Source organism: Acanthochromis polyacanthus, chromosome 2 (genome assembly GCF_021347895.1).
Source record: "Acanthochromis polyacanthus isolate Apoly-LR-REF ecotype Palm Island chromosome 2, KAUST_Apoly_ChrSc, whole genome shotgun sequence".
Lineage (NCBI taxonomy): Eukaryota > Metazoa > Chordata > Actinopteri > Pomacentridae > Acanthochromis > Acanthochromis polyacanthus.
Genome location: NC_067114.1, coordinates 40,479,956 through 40,505,750, shown reverse-complemented (window position 1 = coordinate 40,505,750; position 25,795 = coordinate 40,479,956). Strand labels below are relative to the sequence as shown.

Here is a 25,795-nt window from a genome sequence, read left to right as displayed (position 1 = left end):
TCTCCCTCAGCTTGGCATTATGTTGGTGTGGTGGGAGGATTTGCCTTCATCCTCATCCAACTCATCCTCATCACAGCTTTTGCACACACCTGGAACAAGAACTGGTGAGTGAGATGAAACATTTTATCACCCCGAATGTAAATGAATACCGTCAAGTACACAAGACGAACCGCTGATGTTATCCAACCAAAAGTAGGTGGACGCTTGTGTTGGAGTTAGATGACATCTTAATGTTTTGTTGGATCAGTTTGTGTTTGTGTCTTTATCATTTCAACACCACAAAGTCTCTGTGCACAAACTCAGCTCCATAAAGAATCATTTCCCCAGTTTAATGTGAAACACCGGTCTGCATAAATTCATGACTTCAGCCACTTCCAGCACCTTCTGGGTGAACTGGAAGATCTTATCACAACATCAGTGTGTGAATGGGAGGAAATCACTGCAGCCAACATCTGGTGGAAATACTGAATGCAGACGACTTAGAGCTGCACGTAGTTTTGGGATCTTTATGTTCAAATGTTTTTGACTTCATCACACTGATGTAAAAATCCAGTAAGTCCAATTTCACCATAAAATCTGCACCAAACAAATGAGATGATTTGCTGCACAAAAATAGATTTATCTCTTTTGTAATCTCCAGTGATTGGAAACTTTCTGAATCAGAGTAAACCTGCTCACAGACCAACAGCTGTGTTTCAGCTGGAAATAATAAATGAATGCTATTAGTACAAAGCTATAAAATTGAGGAAAGTAGAAGAAATTTTTGATTAAATGGTGGAACTACAGACTTTAGGTCTGAGAAGTCAAGAAACGTTAATGTTTTAAATCTGCATTCTCTCTAACAGCCAGCAGGGGGCGACTCCTCTAGATGCAAAAACAGTCAGATTATAAGGACGTCTATGAGAAAATGATCCTACTTCTAACTTCATTTGTTACCTCAGTAAATATTTTCCTAATTAGCTTATGATCTCAATTGTGACTTTCAGGTGTCCTTCAATACAGCGCAATGTTATTTTAGTATATTATGGTCCAATTCACAGGAAAATAGACAATAAAACAGGATACATTTTAAGATGTGGCTATCTTATGACAAGTAAATATAACATGTAGTCTCCTGGAGTTCTCAGTCATATCTCTGCCTCAATTGTCTGGACATCTGGAGTCAACAGACCACAATGTAAGGCAGAATTCCAATTTCAAACCAGTAGGTGACATCATGATGGTTTCATCCATCTTTTATGTTCAGTCTGTGTATGGGACAGGTGAATAAATTATTAATTATGTTTGTGCTGCTTCTGGTCAACACATACAGTTCATACTTCTACACATTTATTGAATTCCTCAATAAAATGAAAGATTAAATGCCCCTTTAAGTATTTATTATTTATTTATTTATTTTATTTAACAAACTCAAGGTCCATTAGAAGGTTCTTCTTCCTTCTTTGGCTAAATGACAGACGTGCAATGCAGAAAGTGAATTACAAGAGTCTGCGAACTCGACTGCTCTTAACAAGACATGAGCTCTCTTAAAATGTGATTTGTGAAGTTTTTAGGGGTCTGTTGAGTGTTAACAGTACATTATTTTTGCTAACACAAATCACAATCACAAATTATTAAAATTAGATTTTTATTGGTGTACAATTCATGCATGGGGATGATTATCAACACTTAGCTTTAAGATACCAGCATGCACATTAGTCTTGCCTTTACCCTTGAGGTGTTGCAGTCCAATAAACTTCATAAACTTCACTTATTTTAAATCCAAATTCAGATAGAAATAAAAAAAAGTAACTTCAACATAACAGAACAAGTCTAACCACCTGTGATGCTGAAATTAGGCAGTAGCTACATTTTAGTTGTTTTCTTGATCATATTATTCATATTCTCAATTACAGGTTTTTATTTATAGGTATAATGATAAATCAAAGCTAAATCAAGTTTGTTATGAATGTTGGATGTCTCAGTTCTGACGACAAAGCAACAAAAACATGAGATCCCCTGGAAGCTGTGGTGTGGTTTGCACGTTAGTGTCAGTTTGCATACAGCCACAAAACTTTAGTTGCATGTCATAAAAAGGCAAAAAAAAAATGATGAGACAAACATAAAAATACTGCATAAAACAATAAAACCTAATGTATCATGAAATAATGCACTGCGAATAATCCTAAAACAATTTTGTTTGTCCAAAGTCGACACTTCAGAGACACGTGTTCCTTACAGGATACTGCTGACATGTTATTTACTGACATATAAATACAGACTACAGCCTGAATCACATCTGTAGAGTCGCCCTTTTCTTCTGTACTGCTGATGATGGATTCATCTTCTGTGCTACAGAGTTTTGTAAATCACACACTGACTTCAGTAACATCTGTCCCAAACAGACAGATGTGCATGTAAGCATACAGAAACAGCGCTCGCTACCGTTTTTCTTCCAGAACTTTCTGCTGTTTCCTTCACTTTCTCCAAGTTTGTGGCTTTAGTATTTGTTTACTTGGCTTCAGTTTTACTTATAAGTACACTGCAATGATTTTTTAAAAAATTGTATTAATCGTTCCTTTATTCTTTTATTTAATTTTGTTCATTAATTCACTTTAGCCAGAGATGCTTTGATGGAGAAAAATGCGTCAATCTGGTGTAAAACAGGTGAAATTAATGGTTATTTTAACAGTAATTATTCTGACTTTCTAAATTGTTTTGTTAATCATTTTGTCTAAAAAGCTTTAGAAACTTGTGAAATTTTTTTTGGATGTGCCTAACTGACATACTAACTGCCCAAATCCAGAAAAATATGCACTATTCTGTGATTAACAACAAAGAAAAGCATCAAATTATTACATGTGAGAAGCTGAAATCAACAAATATTTAGGATTTTCTCTCTTTCATCCAAGAGATTACATGCCCAAAAAATTATTTTTTTGTAAAATTAATGTGATTTGTTGGACTGATGATTAGTTAGGTGTTAACACGAAGTGAACAGCTGATGCAGGTATAATGTTTTACCTCAACTAAACTTCATTTGTTTCTTTATTTGCTACTTTACTTGCCTATTTTTGATTTTGTGGACATTATTTTCTGGTAGTGTTTTTTTATATTCACCTGCTGATTAGATTGATTAGATTTCCACTGACTCTCCATTCATTCAGCCTGACGTATCCCCTGACAGCCAGCTTGCCCCAGATGTTATTTAATATATCCAGCTGTTGGTCACCTCTGAACTCTGCTGCAGGCCGAGTTGTAGCTACAACAACTAAGAGGATTTATTCATTCAGGACATTTTCCAAGGCAAATGCACACAGCTAGAAAATCCTCTTATTCCCTTTACAGCGGTGTGAGGTTTTCATTCACCTCCCTCTAAACATGGCCGCCGCTGCCTTCTCGGTTTGCAGGTCAGAAAATTTATAGATGTTTTTGTTTTGTCACTTCTGAAATACCCATCAGATTTCTTTTTTTGTGCAGTTGTGTGCAACATAGTAATCGTCCTGGCTCCATTATTATCTTCTCTACTTCAGTGCTCTCTCTTAGCTGTTCCAGTGTGACTTTAACTTTATGGTGAAATTACAGTTAATGAGAAAATATAAAGGATGTTTAGTGCAGACACAGCTGGAATTTGATGCTTAAACTGCTGCAGAACAATATCTGAGTTTATTTGAAGTGTTGTAAGATGTTAAAGTCGGTCACTGGTCATTGATTAAACCCCTAAAACTCATCTTTGTGTGTCAAAATTAAATTTTTTGATGTTTATTTCTTCATGGAAATTAAAGTTGTGGCTCTATCTTGTATCCTTTAAGCCTTGATTATACACCTTGAGCATGCATCCAGGATATGGAACTGGTTTTATCTGAACACTTTCTACACTGCTCAAAAAAATTAAAGGAACACTTTTTAATCTAAGTATTGCATCAAGTTAGTCAAACATGTGGAATACTGATCTGGTCAAGTAAGTAACAAAGGACGCTTTTTAGTTAGTTTCAGCTGCTTTGGTGTTCATGAAATTAACAACAGATGCACTAGAGGGGTAACAATGAGACAACCCCCAAAACAAGAATGAGTTTACAGGTGAAGGCCACTGACATTTTTTCCCCCTACAGAGGTTCCACAGACAGTCCAACTCCTCCAGGATGGCACATCAATGCGTGCCATTGTCAGAAGGTTTGCTGTGTCTCCCAGCACATTCTCAAGCACATGGAGGAGATTCCAGGAGACAGGCAGTTAGTCTGGGAGAGCTTGACAGGGCTGTCGAAGGTCCTCAACCCATCAGCAGGACAGGAGGAACAGGATGAGCACTGCAATAGCTCTACAAAATGACCTCCAGCAGACCACTGATGTGAATGTCTCTGATCAAACAATCAGAAAGAGATTTAATGAGAGTGGTCTGAGGGCCCAGCATCCTCTAGTGCCCGCTGTGCTCGCTGACCGGCACCGTGGAGCTCGGTTGACATTTGCCATAGAACACAGGAATTTGCAAGTCCACCACTGGTGCCCTGTGCTTTTCACAGATGAGAGCAGGTTCACCCTGAGCGCATGTGACAGACATGAAAGGGTCTGGAGAAGCCGTGGAGAACGTTATGCTGCCTGTGACATTGTTCAGCATGACCGGTTTAGTGGTGGGTCAGTGATGGTGTGGGGAGGCATCGCCATGGAGGGACACACAGACCTCTATAGGCTGGACAACGGCATTCTGACTGCCTTTAGGTATCAGGATGAAATCCTTTGACCCATTGTCAGACCCTACATTGGTGCAGTGGTCCTGGATTCCTTCTGGTGCACGACAATGCCCAGTCTTATGTGGTAAGAGAACTCATGCAGTTCCTGGAGGATGAAGGAACTGATACCATTAGCTGGTCCCCACGCTCACCTGACCTGAATCCAATAGAACACCTTTGGAACATTATGTTTTGTTCCATCTGACACTATCAGGTTGCTCCTCAGACTGTCCAGGAGCTCAGCGATGCCCTGGTCCAGTTCTGGGAGGAGATATCCCAGGACACCATCTGTCGTCTCATTCAGAGCTTGTCCCGGCATCGTCAGTCATGCATACAAGCACATGGAGGCCATACAAACTACTGAATACCATTTTGACCTGCTGCCAAGGAATTTCAGCAAGATGGACCAGCCTGCCACATCAGTTTTTCACTTTGATTTTGGGGTGTCTTGAATTTAGCCCTCTTGGGGGTTGATAATTTTCATTTCCATCAAACAATGTGGCACTTTTCATTCCTAACACATTAACCAGTCCATATCAATATAAATATCCAGTTTGTTTTTCCCCCGCATTGAAATATGATGTATTTTCAAAGTGTTCCTTTAATTTTTTTGAGCAGTGTAGTTCACTCTGCTTCATACGTGGGTTTTAGATCTCTACATATTCCGTGCATGCACAACACTGCCCTTGTAGTGCAGTTGCTGCACAGATTGAAATTTTGGGCTGCATGTAGACGTCTGAACAGACTCTCCTTGACTTCCGGTGATACCTAAATTTACATCACATGGTCCCTTACAGACTCTCATGGACACAGAAAGTATGACACCAGTCTTATGCTACGTGTCTGAAGGATCTGGACATTTTCACGGTTTTCATCCAAGTAGCTGTGCAATGGATTCTGGTAGAGCTGCTTTGTGTTTATAGAGACAAGGCATCACACTGGTTGCTCTCTCTCTCGCTAAAGTCACGTCGCATAAGTAAATGCCTGTGTAGTTTGAATGAGACAGCGCCACCGTCTACGGTCCCTCCAGCAGCTTTTGTAGCATCCGCAATTCCAGTTCCTGTGATCTCTCTGACGTCATCAAGCCAGCTTGTTGCTCTCTTCTCTTTCTGTTAACCATCCCTTGAATCATTGCTTTCTCAAGGCACTGATGAGTTTCCTTGTGATGATGTTAGCCTACAGTGTTTTTTCAACTCCTAGCTCCTTGAGTATAGGCTGGCTGCTCTGCATTTGCATAAAGCCGAGTTTTCAGCTACTTTATTTAAATCAGGTATATTCTGTGTAATTTGCTGTCTCAGAATACACCCAGAAAACACATCAAGTAATGGTTGTACATCAGAGGGTCAGCATGTGTTAGGTGTTTTGGAGATGAAGCCAGAGAGGCCAGAATGAGATGATTTGAAGATGTACAGAGGAGGGATAGTGAATCTATTGGTAGAAGGATGCTGAGTTTTGAACCAGAGGCCTAGAGGAAGATAAAAAAGAGGAGGTTTATAGATGTAGCGAAAGAGGATATGAAGGTTGTTGGTGTGAGAGAAGAGGATGCAGAGGATAGGGTTAGATGGAAGCAGATGATTTGCTGTGGATGAAGATGTAGATCCAAAATGAAGACAGATTTAGTGGCTGCGCAGCTTATTTCTAACCTAAACAGTTGTGTTTTATTGCTACTTGTACTTTCATAAAATATTCATGTACTTCTTTCACCACTGTCTTTCATGCATCCACAAGACTGCACTTGTAAAGTCTCAAGAACTGAACCACCAACAGTACAACTTTTGGACAATTTGTTCTGGCATCTGAGTCAAAGCTGCAACTACTAAGTCTCACATGTGACTGATTTTTGCAGTGAAGAACTAGTTCTTGAAAAAATAAAATGACTGAGGTCAAAATGCTCAAAAAAATTGAGAAATTTCAAGAAAATTGCAGATTTGCACCAGAAGTAAATCAGTTGAGTCTTGGTTTGTGCTGATTTAATCACCTTAAGGTGTGTTTCTCTACTGCACATCTCTGCGGATTCTGTAAAGCGTCTTGAGACGATTTGACTGTAATTGACGCTATATAAATAAAACTGAATTGAATTGAATTGAATTGCAGACTGAATATCTGTTCATCTGAAAACACTTCTTTGTCCTGCCAGGTTGACTGGGGCAGCAGAGAACAAGCGGTGGTACCTGGCGGTGATGTGCGCCACGCTCTTCTTCTACACCATCGCCACCATGGCCTTCACCTTCATGTACAAGTACTACACCCACCCCATCGCCTGCCACTTCAACAAGGCGCTGCTGTGGATCAACCTGGGCCTCTGCGGCCTCATGTCCTTCATTGCCGTCACTCCGTGTGTGAAGCAGAGTGAGTTGATGAAACACTCGTCTGTCTGTCGTCGATCCTCAGCGCTGGAATAACACTTAGAGCATCTCCAGCTGAACTAACATCCACCTGTTAAAAGCCGAGCTGCTGCACATAATAATGGTTTGATGCCGGCTGACATTACGGCGGGTCGTCTGCACATGTTTGACTTTTATAATTGACACATACAGATGGTTGCACAGGTGAAAAGTATGAGAAGTATATTTACACAAGAGCAGGGTTACACAGGGTGACACAAAAAACGGGAACTTTTTTAACAATCCAATAAAACCAAGAGTGATGGAAGAAAATATTTTATTCATAGTAACTGAAACCTTAAAACATGCCATTTAAGAAACAATGATGGAATGATGGATTTTTTAAAAATTACTTCCTGTAGATGGCATCCTCCTGTACAAATGCATTCTTGAAATCTGCTGTTGAGATTCCTCATTGACCGCTGCAACATCTCAGCTTGGATACTGTGAATTTCATCCTGAATTCTCTGTTTTAACTCATCCAGAGTTCTTGGTCGAGTCGTGTACACTTTACTCTTTAGATAGCCCCAGGTAGAGTTCAAGAATGCGTTTGTACAGGAGGACGCCATCTACAGGAAGTCATTTTTAAAAGATGAAAATTCCATCATTGTTTCTTAAATGGCATGTTTTAAGGTTTCAATTACTATGAATAAAATATTTTTCTTCCATCAGTCTTGGTTTTTTTGATTATTAAAAAGTTCCATTTTTTTGTCTCACCTGTATATTCATGTTTACTTGGAATTTCATTTTCTTTGGCTGTAATTCAAAGTGAAAAACTGCAGTTTTATCTCGAAGAAGGAGATGCCAGACATTTGCAGATTAAAGTTTTCATTTGAATATTGTTTATAACTGTTGTGGAAAGAAAACGGTGCTTCTGCAAAAGTAATCATCACTTTTTTTTAGTGCATAAAAGGGAAGAAAAAGCAAACATAGTCCAAATTTGAGGTTTGAATTTCTTCATTTAGAAACAGGAGTTTGAAAAACATTCTCACCACCATGTCGGTTTATTAGCTTTATATTTAGCAGCTTTTGATCATATCACACGATCCTCATCAGCAGATTATCTTTCTCTGTCGTTGCAGAATTTTAAAGATAAATACTTTCATTTTTCAAGACAATTTTCTCCACCTGTATGCTACAACTAATAATAATCTTATTTTCTAATTAATCTGTTTATTACTTTTCTTGATAAATTGACTAATTGTTTGGTCTATCAAATGTGAAAAAATGATTTAAAAAATGTTGATCACTGTTCCTGGAGTTCAAGATGGCAAAATGCCTTGTTGTCTACTGTCATAGAACACAAAAGAAACCAGAAAAAAAAATCACATTTAGGTAGATGGAATCAGACAATTTTGACCTTTCTCCCCCTAAAAAAAATCATTAAAACCACTAATAAATTGCCAAAGTAAATGGTGATTAATTTAATCATTGACAATTAACTGATTAATGATTTTATTATATAGTAAATGTTCAATAAAGTCCCTTAGCTGTTACTAGAAACAGCATACTAGAAAACATTGGAAATAAACTTAAAATATGTTTTTTTTAAAAAATGTTTGCTTGTTTTATCTTCTTCATTTTTCCATCATATAATTAACTAACTGGTCCCTGGACTCCTGTCATTTTGCAAAAAATGGTCCTTGGACAAAGCAAGTCAAGTGTCGCTGCAGTTTAAATACATGAAAATACACAAAACTGGAAGCTGAGTTTCAGCCCTGCAGTATAAATCATATCTCCAAATTTTGACATTTTTATTATGGATTCATTACGGTTTGTTTCTGCTGCAGTTTTTTTAAGGATTTACAACTAACTTACAGACTTCCTTACAAATATTTTTTTAAAGCTTGGAGATCAGTTTAGACTGAAGTTCAGTTGGATGTTTTTACACAAATAAATGCTGAAACCAGATATTTAATATAATGAACACGTGGACCTCAATCACAAAGTTATCACAAGTTACTATCAATACTTTAAGTACATTTTATGACTAATATTTGTTAAGTCGTGTTTTTTTTTTTTTTTTTACTGCAATAGTTTATCTTTGAACTTATTTTGATACTTTTTCCCACTGCCGGCTTAGAGTGCAGCATGCAGAATCAGTCATATACGATATCTTTTGGGTGTGTTGTGGTGAATAACAGTGACCCTGACTGTCTCCATCCTACAGAACAGCCTCGCTCTGGCCTCCTCCAGGCCTCCATCATCAGCTGTTACGTCATGTATCTGACATTCTCGGCTCTGTCCAGCCGCCCGCCAGAGAAAGGTGAGTTAACAAACAGACACTGAGCAGAAAGACAGAGGGACTGAACAGTGAGAGTCTGTCCAGTGTTAACATGACACATAAACACCCAGAGTTCTGTCCTCTATATGTCCGTTAAAACAGAAACACATGGAGAAGCTGCTGTACCTGCATCATGAGTAATGTTTCTGTCTTTAAAGCTGCAGAAATTAAGACTTTTAAAATTAAATATGGCTCAAATGTGGAAAGTGTTGCTACTGAAGAGAGAGAATTGTTACCTTTGCAGGTCCACTGAGCATTTTAGTTGTTTGCCAACTTTACTGCTCTGGTTTAGTTTCACTCTTCTGTTCAGCATCTTTTTAGCATTTAGCAGTAAAATCTTTTATAAAGGTTACCGTACAGCAGCCAGTAGTGGACAGTTTTTACAGGGAGGCCAGGCTGAGACCCTCACTCACACTGGGATGGTTCAATGTCTTGTAAATTTTTAACCAAAAATCCTTTTTTTTTGGTTTGCTCACTTTTAACATTTGCTTCTGTCTGTAAAACTGCCGTACAGAAGTACACCAGAACTGGAATACAGCATGACACCCTTTTTATAATAATAATCAGTTAATTAAAAATGTAGAAACACTGCTAAAGTTGTGTTTTTTACGTGTTCATGAAGCTGAAAAGATAATAACAATGTAAATTACATAAAATACATACATGTAATGGTAAAAGTGTTGAGTCAGTTGTACATTCTTCACCAGTTTGTATCACTTGATTCTTTAAAATAGGTTTTCATCCCAGCAGTCTAAAGGACTCTGTACAAGAGCTTCAACTAAATCCACAGTTAAACCTAAATCATACACAGTTCCTCATAAAATCCACAAACAGATTCTTTACTTACATTAGGTGCGTCAAACGCATTTTAGTTTTCTGGCATCATAACGTAGTAACCAATAAATAATCACAACTCCAAAATTTTCTCTTGGTTTAGTGCAAAACAAGAACATTCTGACAAAGTTCACATTTAAGGAACTATCTTTTACAAAACATTATGAACAACCTGAAATCTCTTAAGAAAAATTAGTGAAATTTCAAAATATTAAGCCTCAGTTTATCATTTGTGCGTCACACCTTATGATCACAGCGTGTCTACAAAGACACAAAACACTTAGTCGCAGGAATGTGGAACTGAACAATCTAGTATTTTACAACTTGTCAAGATCTAGAAATGATTTTAAATTCCCATTCATTTCCGTGTCTGTGTAGTAATCGTGACTACCACACCACACAAATTAAAGTACGACTAAAAATACAACAAAAAACTGCATCAAATTCTTGATAAAAACGATAAAATAAGATTTAAACAGAAAAGCATAAAAATACAACAAAAATGGGAATAAAAGGTTGATAAAATTGATTAAAAAGACATGACAGAAAACAGTTTACCAACTCAAACAATTACTTATGCGCAACAGAGATCATAGAGATCATAGTGACCTTTAGCTTTCAGTTTGTGCATAAATGACTCCTCTACTGGATCTCAAAAAAGTGTCTTTGTGAGAGATTGATCAAAATGTGGTCATCCCTCATTATCCTGTCCAACTAATACTGACGTGATCCTGAAGAGGCCACACACACACACACACACACACACACACACACACACACACACACACATGCACACACTTTGCTCCTAATGACTCACCTGTGGGCTCCAGGTGAGACAAAGAGCCTCCGCATTAGTGCAGCAGCTTGTCAGAGGCCCCTCGTCTTATCCGGGTTTACATCTAAATCATGCATGCAAATATAGATGCACACACACACACACACACACACACACACACACACACACACACGCTCTGACATCCACGTAGAGATAATGTGGATGAGATGTGCTCTGACATGCTGCCTGCTGGGCTGGTGGCCTGTGGTGAGGGCTGACTGAAGGATATTTGTTTCACATTCCTCCTGGATCCATTGACAACATAATAGCAGAGGAATACAGCCTTGCAGCGTCATTACATGTTGCTCACATCCCCAAGAACACCAACACAACGCTCAGACTATCAGCTGGTTTTATGTAACACAGGAAAGGCAGGCGGTTAAGGGAAAACAGCAGCAAGTCTGTTTTTTTAAGGCGGCTACTTAAGACGCTCCTGAAAATGCGTTTTTCTGAAGGATTTGGCTAATTTTAGTGATATTTCCAGCTGGATTTTAACCGACTCATCATGCGGTGGTCTGTGGTTCACATTTAAAGCTGCCATATGGTGAAAATACAGTTTTATTGCGTTTTGTGCTTGTTTCAATAAAATAAAAGGTAATAAAATATGAATGCATTTATATATACTATTCCTCAAACTGCCTCACAACTAGCTAGCCTCCGAGCTAGCGGAAAGAATTTGACCCTGGTGCGGCTGTAAGATGCAAATTTTGGTATTAATTCGTAAAGATAGTTTACTAAAAATGTGAATATTTGCAGATTCCAGTGTTTACATGTTTGTGTGTATACATTAGGCAATTATAATTTTATATTACATTGTATTCTACACACTTACAAGCTGAAATAGTTATGTTTGCAACTTTAAGAGAGTAGTATTTACAGTTACCTTAGTCTAAGCCTTTCATGATTCTGATTGGTTGTGTTGGTTACGTGGGCGTCAGAATGAGGAAGTTGTTGTTAAGAAGCTGGACAGTAAAAGAGAGGTGCAAAAATTAGTCATCTTCATTGTGTTGTTTCTCTTTCGAAAAATTATCCAACCAGTGCGGTGTAGCATTGACTAACCAATAGTCGTTGAGCAAAAACTGACTCAGAGAGAGTTTCTTTCCTGAAGAAGGCGGGAACAGCAGAACAGCAGCAGCTCTTTGGTTTTCAGAGCAAAACAGCCCTTTTAGAACAGGACTATGGAGACAAGAATATCTCCATAGGGGTAAAGAGGAACATTTCCGGCAACCATCACTCCCGTCTTCTAATGCTATATTGTGTTAGCTAATGGCGTTGAAAGGCTCATTGATGATTAGAAAACCCTTGTGTAATTATGTTAGCACATGAATAAGAGTGTGAGTTTTCATGGAAAACATGAAATTGCCTAGGTGACCCCAAACTTTTTAATGCTAGTGAGTTTCCCAACGGTGGGATTAATAACTGCTCGTCTTGTTGTATGTCGTAGCTTAGCGTATCTTAGCATGTCATAGCTAAATGCAACTGCAACTGTATTTTCATGATCACAAACACAGTTGAAGATTTTTTCCTCTTTTCAAGCTTTATGTAATTTTAAACTCATTAAAATGGCCCCATATGCAGCTGATTTTCCTATTTTTCTTACTGTTTTCAGTGCTCTGACACCCTGCAGTGTACAGTCTGTAAGAGTCTCGTGGCAGCTCAGGACATTGTAGCAACTTGTTGAGAAAATATGCACTCTGAGTGGGTTATAAAAACACCTTTTCACCTCACACAAAGACTCTCTCTCACACACACACACACACACTGTGCTGCAGCGTAATATTTAATTTCCACCTACTACTGCTGAGTTTCCTTTTACTCGGCTGCTCTAATTCGGGGGTTCGTCACCTGTCATGGCAACACCTCCAGAGGGGAACTGAGCGTCTCTGTGTGCGATCCGTCCTCGTTACTGTCTCCTCGGCTCTTTGTTTGCCTCGTCTGTCCCCGGAAGGCTTATTCTGCTCCATGAGCTCACCATGACAAACACACACAGTAATCCTCATGTTTCTGAGGGCAGGAATTAGTCTGGAGTGAAAAGACACAACTCAGAGAACAGGATGTGTTCTCTCTGCCTCGACGACACTTGACCCCGGCGAGCACATCTATCCTTATGAGGACCAGTTTCAGTGGGGTTTTTTTGTTTTGTTTGCAGTGAAGACCTTTAAAGTCAGACTTTGTTTAAGGGCTTAAGTTGGAATTCGATTCAGGTCTGGCTTGTGTTTACTGCAGCGATAGCCCTCATAGAGATAGAAGAAGAGGCCTGTGACTAAAAAGTCCAAAAAACAAGTGTAGCTGATCCAGAACGCTGCTGCTAGAGTCCTCCTAAGACTGAAAAGCCGATCACTACAGCTTTGAGGTCTTTGCACTGGCTTCCAGTCTGTCAGAGGATTGACTTTAAAATACTTTTGTTAGTTTATATAAAGCTCTGAATGGTTTAGGGCCCAAGTATATCAGGACCTCCTTCTACAAACATTTATATTTCTTATCTATGGAGAAAGTGACTGTTTATATCTGTGCACTGTGTGCATTGTGTGGTGCTCTTTTATGGAATTACACTGCGTGCTCAGGATTGTGGCACAAATATAATTCCATACTTTTTGTTGTTTTTTTTGCATGTACTACTGTAACACTGAACATTTTCCTGCTATGGGAGCAATAAATGGTCCGTCTGTTTGTCCGTCCGTCCGTCCCACCATCCATCCATCCATCCAACCAATTTTGTTGCTTAAATTATGTTTTGAGGATTTTAATGCATGCTTTTAATGTCTAATTTTTAAAGCAACTTTATAATTAATTTATTCACCCTTTTAGAGCACTTTGAATTATCTTGTGCATGAATTGTGCTATATCAATAAACTTGCCTTGCCTCTGTGTGTGTGTGTGTGTGTGTGTGTGTGTGTGTACTTGTTTCTGCTATACAGGTGGGGACTTTGACCTGACTATTTGCTATAAAGGTGGGGACTTGTTTCACGGTGGGGACCTAAAATGAGGTCCCCACGGGTGGCAACACCGTTTTCTTGGCCATATTGTTGTTAATAAAAAATGTAAAAGTGCAAAAACGTTTGTTTAGGGTTAGGCATTGATTTGGTGATGGTTAAGGTTAGGGTTAGGGTAAGGGTTAGGAGTTAGATATGAATGGGAGTCAATGGTAAGTCCCCACCGGTATAGAAAAACAAACATGTGTGTGTGTGTGTGTGTGTGTGTGTGTGTGTGTGTGTGTGTGTGTGTGTGTGTGTGTGTGTGTGTGTGTGTGTGTGTAACAGTGTGAGTTCTGTAATTAGCCGGTGTTTTCATTGAACTCTGGCTCCTTTATCCCTCCACAACACACACTAAACACTGAAACTGCTATCAGGAATCTGGTTGAAATGAAGCTCCAGAGACTCGACTGGGTTTCTGCATCTGTGTGTGTGTGTGTGTGTGTGTGTGTGTGTGTGTGTGTGTGTGTGTTTGGAAGTCAAGCATGTGCATGTGCGGGCATACAGTACATATTTGTGAGCGCCTCAGAGAGTGTCCAGAGACTGAGTCTATACGACAGAAAGGGAAAGTGCAGTCGAGGCCCCTTTTACGAGAAAGACCAGGAATTTCCTAGGAAATGAGGTGAAGGATGAACAGAAAGCGACGCTCGACCTGAATGTGAAATCTTTTACTGCTGATGAATTTAAAAAAGCAATAAAACATGACAGTGTCAAAAAAAGGACAAATTTAAGGCGCCAATACAAAGATATGAGAGATACATTTGTTTGGTTTCTCTCTATGTCTTGGTTATATATAAAAAAAATCTTCTATTCTATTCTGTTTACACAATCTAATTTGCATCTGGATTGTCACAGGTTTAAGTTTAAATGAGAAAAACTGGATCAGAAACTGACTTTTATTTAAAGAATCAGTCTGATGAAAATCCATTTTTTTAACGTTGTCGACATGTCTTTATTGGTGTTTTTGAAATGCTAGAAGCTACATAATGACTGAAATAAGCAGTTTCCAATGACAAATGTTGACCAAAGCAGTCTCACATTTGTAAATTTAAGATTGGAAAAACTTGATTTAAAATTATGACTTTTGACTTTTTTCAAAATATCACAACAATCCAGATGCTGCGTCTGTTTCATAACATAAATTGATCCAGCGATTCATATTTCATGAAGTATTTCTTCAGCATTCTATGAAGAATATACTGTGAAAAACTGCATTTCTATTTTTCATTAAAAAGACCTGGCTCGGACAAAATGCAGCATTCTGCATAGATTAGTGACATGATATTTGATTTTTGCTGACAAATCAGCCTGAACAGTAAACACTTGTTTAACAGTGCTGCAACACAAAGCTGTTCATATTCATTTATTTTTGTTCTGCAGAGTTTGTTGTTCTCGTACATTGATTTATTTTGCAGATTGTTCAAAAACAGAATGATCATTTTTCCACTTGCTATCTGTCACACAGTAATATGAACTGTATATCTGATAATATTGTGCTGTTCTGATCTAAGTGACTTACACTAGCAACAGCTAAAGCAAAGAGAACGCTTTCCTTGTGTGATGTTGTGGTAAAAATGAACATGTTGTGTTGTTTTTGTGTGTCAGTTGTGTATCAGGGCATGAACATGACCGTCTGTTACCCCAGTGTGGGACAAGACGGCATCCAGAACGAAGGCAATGCTGTGGCTATAATTGGAGCCGCCATCATGTACTGCTGCGTGCTGTTTGCATGGTGAGGAACCAATCTAAATAAACACTGCGCTGCATCATAATAAGTTAAAGAAATTCTCATGGAATAAATGTGTTCTAATGTAATGTCCCTGCAGCAATGAAGCGTCCTACCTGGCTGAGGTGTTCGGCCCGTTTTGGATGATCAAAGTTTATCGGTATGAGTTCCAGAAAGCCACCTGCTGCTTCTGTTGCCCCGAGGAGGAGGAAGGTTTGTACTGACACACTCAGTATTCTTTTATTTTAGTCTTACAGAGGCATCAGAACATTAGAATTATGAAATATTTTGACAAAAACAATAAAGTAAATCGACCATTTATGTCCGCCTGATTGGCAACATGAACCAAACAAAGCATAGAAGGTTGAGCAGAATTTTTACATTTTTAAAACCAGCGTTTAATTTCATTCACTTGACTCTTTCTGTGCTTAGTAACTATGACACAAAATTCACACTTTAACCTGTTTTATGGCTCTTATCCAGGTTGTTTTCTCCTGACTAGATCCTTGCTGGTGTTGTATCTACTCTCAAATGTACTTGGAAAAGCGTTTGCTAAAGGAAATTGCAGAATTGTACATTATATATGCTGGAGATTTAGGTGCAAACCACAGCAATACATTGCATATAATCTCTGAGAATTGTCTTGAAATTCTGATTACACAGTCTAATTTAGAGCTGGATTGTCACAGGTTTAAGTTTAAATTAGAAAAACTGGATCAGAAACTATGTCTAACTTTTATTTAAATACCCAGTCCAGTGAAAATCCTTTTTTTTTTTTTGCATTGTCTGGATGTCCTTATTGGTGTTTTTGAAATGCTAGGAGCTACTTAATGACTAAAATAAGAAGGTGACACCATGACTGAGTAAAATATTGACCACTGACACACTCAGCATTGTTATATTTTACTCATACAGAGGCATCAAAACATCAGATATATTAATAATTTGACAGAAACAATAGACTGACTGGCATGTAACCTTCCATGAATGTCCAGAGCTAAATATATTTGGTCATTCTTAACAGACAAAAGAAGTTGGTTGTGACCAAAATTTGACTTAAATTGGTGTCAGTCAGTCACTCAGTTCACCACTTATATTCACCACTCATTTAACATTTTTTTTTTTTCAGTAAATAGAGATATCATTGCAGATCAATCAATACGTGTGAGACAGCAGGGACCTCCTACAACCTCTATAAAGCCTGTAGTTTGTTAACATCCCATTTATTTATAATTTATCTAACTTTTATGTCAACTCCAAGTACAGTGGGATATGAAGATGTTGGTACACAAATAAACTCTGGTACAAATAAGATATAAAAAGGCAAAGTTAGTAAAATAAAAACACTAATTAGTGCGTTTATGTTTTTACAACAAATAAAAAAATCAATTCACAAATATTTTTATGATTATACATATGTTTTGTATAAAAATCTTAGAGACATCAGAGATGGTTGAGCAGAAATAGTTTTTAAAAATGTGAAGATTTGAGATGGAATGAGTTGTTAGTTTCTTTGAAAAAATGAATTTCATACCACCCAGCTCTGTTCAGTTTCCTGCAGTCTGAATATCGACTGAAAACACTGATTTGTCTTTTTCCAGTTGAAGAGGATTTTGTGATCGACGACGAGAACAAAGGCTGTCAGAAGGTCATTCACAATGAGGCCCAGCGAGTGGCTTACAGCTACTTCTTCTTCCACTTTGTCTTCTTCTTGGCGTCGCTGTACGTCATGATGACCCTCACCAACTGGTTCAGGTTCGTCTCCAACATTTACACACCTGGTTTAATGTATAAATATAGAAGCACTGAATCAAACTTATAATTATTCCTCAAGTTTATTCTTATAGAATCTTAGACATGATTTTTGGCACCTAACTCATCCTGCAGCTTTGAGAAACCCATATTAATGATATTAAAACATGTGGCTCAATCAGGAATGGTGTGCTGCGACTTTTGGTAGTGAGTCGTCGGACGGTTTTCATGAAATTTGTAAAAAAAAAAACTGTTTAAAAAGCCCCATTGAAATGAATGGAATGTTTGCCAGATAACTACTAAACCTCGTCATCATTGGAACCCTGTAGCTGCCACATGTTTCACAGTAGAAACTTACTTTAAATTTTAAACAGGTCACAAAGCTTTGAATGTTATTCACCTAAATCTGTGTTTTGATCTCTTTTACAATTTTTACACAGTTGCAGTTTAAATTTTATGAGTTTTTTGGAAAATCCGCTGAAGTGTGATATCACTCATTCTAAATTTTGGCCCGAAGATGTTTTAAAAGAGCAGTCTCCTCACAATTTTTCCTCTACATGAACAATTTATACATAAAAATGAAGGTATTTTTGTCTTCTTTCACCCAGTATGTCTCTTAATACTGTAGTGCTTATATTTTTTTCATAAATCACCTGCTGACCAAAACTCCCATTGACTCCCATTCTATCTGAGCTCCACACTGTTGTGCAGAGAGTCTCTCTAATTTGCCACAAAAGTTTTATAAAACACAGTATGGATATGAAAATACATCAGCGTGTTTAGAATAAGATTCTGCTTCACATGGTGAAAGGATTTTTTGATATGACAGTTTTTCAGCTGTGATCCTTTGTTTGAGGGTCTCAGCCTGCTCTGCTCACTGCAGACTCACAGCTGATTGGCTGAGTGATACACTTTCAAAGTAAAAGCACAAAGATGTCAGTGTTCGTCAAACATGCTGTCTTTTCTAAATAAAACGTACCTATATAAATTATGTATAATTATAGCACGACATATTATCCAACCAAAGCTGCATTGGCACACTCATTCTCCTTCATATTTCAGTGATTTCTAAGCTTCCTCTCTTCTGTAAACTGTCCTGCTGCAGCTATGAGTCAGCGGTTCTGGAGACCACCTTCACCCACGGCAGCTGGTCCACATTCTGGGTGAAGATGTCGTCCTGCTGGGCCTGTGTGATGCTCTACCTCTGGCTGCTGCTGGGTCCTCTGTGCAGCTGCCAGTCCGAGTCCAGGCCTCGACGATCACGGATCAAACGCCGCTCAGCATCCTCCCGCCACGTCACCGTCAGCGTCTGACACGAGGCGAGATGTTGATAGGAGGTCAGACGACTGCGAGCCTCCCTGCGGCGCCTGACGGGAGGAAACTGACAGGAATGGAGGCCGCGGAGGTCAGAGGTCAAAGACTCACCGTGGTGTGAGGAGCACTGACGAAGAAGAAGAAAAAGAAGAAGAAGAAGAAGAAGAAGAAGAAGAAGAAGAAGAAGAAAGCTGAGCATCCTGTTGACAGAACTGGTCACAGGCAAAGTCACAGGATCCTTACAAGAAACCACTAACGAGGATGTGACGGTGGTTTGGAAACTCTCTTACAGTATGAATTGCCAAAGGGATCCGAAGGAGAGGAGGGATTTACAGTGAGCAGGGGAAAGGACAGAGACATTTATGAGTTTTTATTGTTCAATTTTAGTAGTGTTTTTTATTTTTTGGGAGTATTTAGTCATTTAATATTATAACAGAGAAGGAGGTGAAGATATTCGCTGAAATCTTGCTACAGAGGATCACAGTCCAATTTTTTCTTCTCATACATGAAACCAGAGAACCTTGTCCCTCCAGTGATCTTAGAGAAATGATTGAAGGTTGTGAGCATGAATAAATCTTTCAAAAGCTGCAGACATGGAACCAAATGCAAGTTCAAACATGACATACAGAGCAAGAACAGGAATCCCCATAAAAATCTGTGGAACAAGCACAGAAATAACTGAATAAGCAGATAAATCCTCTCTGCCAGTGGGGTCCAATCCTGGTGGTCATTGCAGTTAAACACTACAAAAGAAACTCTTTTTGATTTAATCTGCACAATCTCTCTGAGTTTTTTTTTTTACATAAACATAATGCAATTTTTAATTCTAAATAATTTAATTAAAGAAAGTTTAAATTCCAATCTGAAATATCATTTTCCATATGAGGTTAAGGCCCTGTCACACTCTAGCGTATAGAGCCAGCGTCTGAGGAACTTATGGACTTTTTGGGAATACGCTGACATACGCTGAAACACGCTAGGGGTATGCTGGAATACGTTTCTAGTATGCCGGGGTACGTTGATGTACGCTGAGGGCCAAAAATTTTTTTGAACATGCACAAAAATTTTCAGCGTATGCTGACGTATGAATGTTACGCTCCTCATATGTTCCTCATACTCTGAACACGCTAGAGGTACGCTGAAGGTATGTTACGCATACGTCGAGTACGCTTCTCATACGTTGAAATTGAGTGGGTCAGGAAACCTCGTGTTAGGGGAGCGTATACTGAACGTGTGTCTGACGAATGGCTAACGTTATGATGGTAGTTCTAACGACAGTCTAACGTACTCAACTTATGCCTAACGTGTTCTGAGCATACAGCCAATTTATCCCATGCGTATTACATGCGTATTTCCAGCGTATGGGGGATATATAAAGTCTCACATTTCCAAATCTGTATCAGTTTGTACCAGCAGTTCAGAGATGGAGGTTGCTGTGCTGCAACATCACCAAGATTTGTTACAGTTGGCAGCTGAGTATGCTAGACACAGAAGAAGAAGGCGTAGAATGAGACGTGCAATCTGGGTGAAACCTTGGACTGGAAGGCGGCGTCAATTTGGCCTTTATGACCAGCTTATGGTTGAATTGAGAAATGAAGATCAGAGAGCCTTCAGGAACTTCCTACGCATGCCTCCAGAAATGTATGATGAACTGCTGGACAGGGTTGGTCCCAACATCACGCTCATCATACGTTAGGCTGACGTTCCGCATACGTTTCTCATACATTGGAGGTACGCTGATATACGTTACTCATACGTCGGTATATGTCCAACTCAAATACACATGACATCACATCACATTCACTAACATATGCTATGTATACGCTACTCATACGCTGACGGTACGCTAGGCTCACGTTACTCTAACGGTCATTAACCGAAAATCAACCTCATAGCTGAAAAGTTGTGCGTATAAACAACTTTTCAAAATATTCAATATGTTCCTCAGACGCTGGCTCTATACGCTAGTGTGACAGGGCCTTTACATGGCACACATACAGTTTTTCTGTGATGATAGAAGCACAATCAGATTAATTTAGAAACTAGTTACAATGAAACATTTTAGCACTTTAGTCAGATAACATAGCTCCTTGTTAACCCACAACTTTCAGATTTTGCATTTGTTTTTGCACAAATTAAATGAGATTAAGTCTGACATGTTCATTAGAGCAGAGAATGACCAATATGGTTTTATCAGTAGTGAGATTATTATTACTGATTATTAGTAATCAAGGAGACCGTTCGAAAGTTTTGGGGTCACTTAGAAATGTTCTTACCTTTGAAAAGAAATGCAGTTTTTTTCAATGAAGATAACATTAAATGAATCAGAACTACAGTGTAGACATTGTTAATGTGGTAAATGACTATTCTAGCTGGAAACGGCTGATTTTTAATGGAATATCTCCATAGGGGTACAGAGGAACATTTCATTGTGTTAGCTAATGGTGTTGAAAGGCTCATTGATGATTAGAAAACCCTTGTGCAGTTATGTTAGCACATGGATAAAAGTGTGAGTTTTCATGGAAAACATGAAATTGTCTTGGTGACCCCAAAACCTTTGAAGGGTAGTGTACATTTACAGTAAAAATGCAAATCTTGGTTTCAAAATTTAGAAATAAGACCAACTCCAATTTAAACCTTGGTTGAAATGCCTTTAATAATTAAAGATGAAGATTCAACAGTAATTATTTGCACTTTCTTGTGATGTGTAACCAATCAAGTGACTAAATATATAGAGGTGGCGGCATCAGAGCCAAAGAAGCTAATGTTTAATTGATTTTATCTGCAATCGGTTAAAAAATAACAATGGAGATAATCTGCAAAATACTGAATATTGGCTCTGATAAACATCCAGAACCATAACTGGTCGACTCCAACCTCAGAGGGCTTTAGTCTGTTGAACTGGACATAGGGTTAGGGTTAGGGTTTCAATCCTCATATTGACTTCTAGCTACAGCTCTAGGAAATGCTAATCTCATAAAAAAGGCCAATAAACATTCTCAAATTGTCCAAACTTGCTGATTATCCACTTTCCCAGATGTTACCTGTTTGAACATCTACTAAGGACTTTTCAATCCATCTATAAATGAACTTTAATGGGACTGTTGCAAATCTAAAATCAGCTGGTGGAGTTACAATGAATAGAAAAGTGTGTATTTACACAGAATAGTTGTGTGAGTTTTATTTCAATTAGTGCTGACATTTACAAACCAGAACATTTACAAACAAAACCAATTCAACTGCATCTTTTAATCCATTCAAACACTTCAGCTCATGATTCTCACCTGCAACTCCAAGATTTATTCATGTGTCCAAGCTAAACCTGAAGTGTCCGAGATCACAGGAGCAGAAATGAAACAGACTTTTAAATGCTAAGTAGCAGAAGATTTCTGAGAGTGACACAAATTTACGATGCTGTGAAAGGTCAGGACAAGAAGAAGGACTTTGTATTTGATTTACAGTGAGAAAGAAATTCTCATTTTGCTGCCCTACAGCTCATCATCCGCTTCCACATTCATCATTAAAGTCCAGATAGGATTAATCTGTGAAATTTAAATTTAGTTTTGCAAATGTTACTCAGTGTTAAAAACTTGATTAGGAGGTCAAAACGAAACACAGAAAAAAAGCTATTCCAGAGGTCATAGGCGTAGATTTCTGCTCGATATTGAGAAAATGTGCATTTGATCCTCAAATAGGAACATAAAAGTAGAAACAAAGGACTTTTAGTTGCTCATTTGTCCTGCACTCTGTATTTTCCTTGACATAAATAAAGAGATTTGCATCATAAATTGGTGCAGAAAAGGCGAAAATGGGTAAATGTTCAAATGAAATCTACGCCCGTGTCAGAAGGGATAGAAACTTTCTGTCTAATGAAGTCTACAAGACGCTAAAGTGTATTTGTGAATCTAAAAAAGCTCCCATCCATCCAAGAATAACAAATACTCCAAGAATGTCTGAAACTGAGCTGAGTGTCTGTGATGACTTCTGTACAGTTAATGAGCAGTAATCTGGCACAGTTAAAAAAAAATACATGTACATTTATATTATCTGCAGTTTGTTTTAGTGTTTCATTTGTTGTAGATGTAAAGATTTTTGTAAATACACTGTTTTCTTACAAAATCACTGTTTTTGTGTCTTATTATTTTACTTGACTTCCAAATTGTGAACTTCTTCAGTCCGTTTCTATGTAAAAACCGTCATTATTCCAACACTGCATAGACATAAAAGAAACTCTTTTGGCACATGGATATGAGGTTTGAGAGCAAATGTGATAATTCAAAAGCGCAACACAAGGCACAAATAGGAAGCTGTCGCAAAGCAAAGTATACTGTTGTAGCTAATCAGTGCCACACAATAAAATACTGTATATTCCAAAAAAATCTTTCATGTAAAATATCAAAGAGCAGACCTGATTTAACACACTATAAAAATACAAATAAGCAACGCAGACACTACAAAGGACATCACACAAGCAACACACAGGTAATGTGTTACGATTTAAGCTTATTTTTACACATAAATACATTGTAAAGCAGCGTTATGTTAGATATCATGAGTTAGAGATTGAAGAAAAATCCACTGTCTGATGCAGTCAGTCTGTAATGCTCACTGTTTCAGTTTTGGCACATTAATTCTGCTTATATATATTTTCCAGAACACTTTATTACTTAAAAATGTATCTACAGTTGTTGCAATCAGCTGCTGATTTACAGATGTGAAGCTAGAATAGTTAAAGTTAGTAACAGCATTACTATCTGGGCTGTTTTCTGCAAATATAGTACAGAAACAGAGTCAATTAATGGGAAGAGCTGCTGGTTTTCAAACCATTTTTCCCCATTTCCAAGTTTTAATATCATTAAAAATAATGATAGTGCAGGTTTGTGTTATACTGTTAATTATTTTATCTAAACCAAAACACCACAAAGGTAAAAACATCTCACCTTGTTCAAACACTTTTGTGCTTGGCTCCTGACATTTGTGTTTGACACCTGACGGAGCTGCACAGTGATGGAAGAAACTGGCACTAATATGAAAAAATACTGAAATTTACACCAGATAACCTGAGTAATTCTTTTTTGAAAAGAATTAATCCTTCACGAATGATTGGGCTACTTTGTAAGCTGACTACATCTCCATAAAAAAGCAGGAATAATTATAAAAAAGCTGATAAAAGCTCTTTCTCATATGGTGTAAAAGTGGCAAAGACATTGCAAAATAATCAGATCTGGCTTTGCACTGGTCATACGGATCGTTGTGGTGCTGATTCAAATTGTCAAATAAATTAAATGCCTCATAATTTGGCAACAATTGCGAGGTCAGCCCCATCCAATCTGTAGCTGATGTTGCATTTCTTTGTGCACATGTGGAGTCTGCACATCAACAGACTCTTTAAATGTGTCATCAGTCAGACTTTTCCTGTAGATTAGTCACAGAAAATGAGAACCATGTGAGTTTTGTTTTGTATCAAGCAGCAAAAAAGTCGTAGTGTGACGTCTATGAATCTTAATTTGCCTAACTACACATTATTTCCAGACTTCACACTTAACAATGTTGATGAAAGGCAGCAGGTACCTCGACCCGCCACACCATTAAAGCTGCTGAGGAACAGCTTGAGGAACACGACCAAGAGCTCTGGGAATCAATCTGGCTTCCAAACTGCCACAGATTGAGATCTGAGTGAGCATCTATGGGATGCATCGTTACAAACCTGATCCACGGTGGTTCCACACTGCAATCCAAAGGTTTTGACGGCAATTTCCCGGTGCCAGATACCAAAAGACACCTCCAGAAGTAACGCATCTATGATCTGACTGGTTACAGCTGTTATTGGGGGACTTCCATAACATCAAACAGGTGGTTTTAATGTTTTATAATGTCAATTTTGTGACCCTAGAAAGCAAAAACTAAATAATTTTGTGGTGGCAGCATCCTCGCTAGCTAGATTAGCTTCACAAGCAACGCTTTTTTTGACAAATTTATGACTCAGAGTTGGCCCGAGTGACACAAAAACCCATCAATCTTTGCTGCTGATGTTTTATTTCCTGCCGTATAAACTCTGCTGAGTTGCTGGAATTGGTTGGTGCAACGTCTTGATACATTTAGGCAGGAAAAGGCAGAAAGAAAGTCTAAATTCTGCTGAGTGGAATTCAAAGTCTTTGTTTTGAAGGTGGATTTTTCCTTGAAGTTTACAAACACGCACACAAACACACACGCGCTGACACACAGACACACACACACACACACGCAAATGCAATATAAAAAATAAATGGTAGCTGTGGCTAAACAGCATTAACAAAAAGGCCATTTCAGTCAATGTTCTTCTCTTTGGTTTGTGTTTAAAGGTGGACACAAGCCTCCACCTAAAGTGCTCTACATGGTACAGTAAGGCTTTTAAATAAACATTTTTTTGGTTTCTTAATGTGGCGAGTTTTTATTTTTTAAAAAAAGAGGCTTTCTAGCTTCATCCGTTTCCAGCGAGGCCTCTCTGGATTCACCACCCATCCCAAGCAGTCTGATGAACCTTTGAAGGTCCAGAAATGGAGGATTTAAAGTGGATGAAGCTTCAGTTTGAGCTTCATTCTCTGCATCTCCATGTTTACCCTCTGAGTTCTGCAGGTTGTTTGGGTCCGGTGTTGCTGCAGAGCCGTTCTAATGGTCGCAGCAGCTCGTCCTCTCTGGGTCGGTACGGCACCACGTAGCTGTCCTCCTCCAGCAGGATGCGGTTCAACGTGCGCTCGTAGTTGATGTGACGTCGCACCATCATGATGTACTGCCTCCCCACCTCCAGCTGAGGGCAGTCGCACACGTTCGGGACCCACAGGAACTCCCGGTGCTCGAGGCGGAAGCGGTTCCGGTAGGTGTGGATGATCTGGACGTCGTACCGGGTCTCCTCGCCTCGGTACAGCTTCCCCAGGACTCTGCCTCTGAAAACTAACAACAAATACAGATATTTCGAGTGTAAGTAGATATATTCTGTATATGTGGAAGT

The 25,795-nt window shown here is 38.5% G+C and overlaps 2 protein-coding genes across 2 annotated transcripts in view; one reads left to right on the top strand and one right to left on the bottom strand.

Moving 5' to 3' along the window:
- Positions 1–22,926, top strand: part of serinc4 (serine incorporator 4) — a 38,872-nt gene extending 15,946 nt beyond the window's left edge. Inside the window, exons 5-11 of the mRNA XM_022194833.2 lie at positions 11–104; positions 6,844–7,055; positions 9,261–9,356; positions 15,621–15,747; positions 15,842–15,954; positions 17,343–17,496; positions 18,599–22,926. Of these exons, the coding sequence (XP_022050525.1) occupies positions 11–104; positions 6,844–7,055; positions 9,261–9,356; positions 15,621–15,747; positions 15,842–15,954; positions 17,343–17,496; positions 18,599–18,806 (1,004 nt within the window). The 3' untranslated portion in view covers positions 18,807–22,926. The remainder of the gene's footprint in view (positions 1–10; positions 105–6,843; positions 7,056–9,260; positions 9,357–15,620; positions 15,748–15,841; positions 15,955–17,342; positions 17,497–18,598) is intronic.
- adamtsl5 (ADAMTS like 5) overlaps positions 21,959–25,795 on the bottom strand; it is a 68,182-nt gene continuing 64,345 nt past the window's right edge. The window contains exon 13 of the mRNA XM_022194834.2: positions 21,959–25,737. Coding sequence (XP_022050526.1) covers positions 25,403–25,737 — 335 coding nt within the window. The 3' untranslated portion in view covers positions 21,959–25,402. The remainder of the gene's footprint in view (positions 25,738–25,795) is intronic.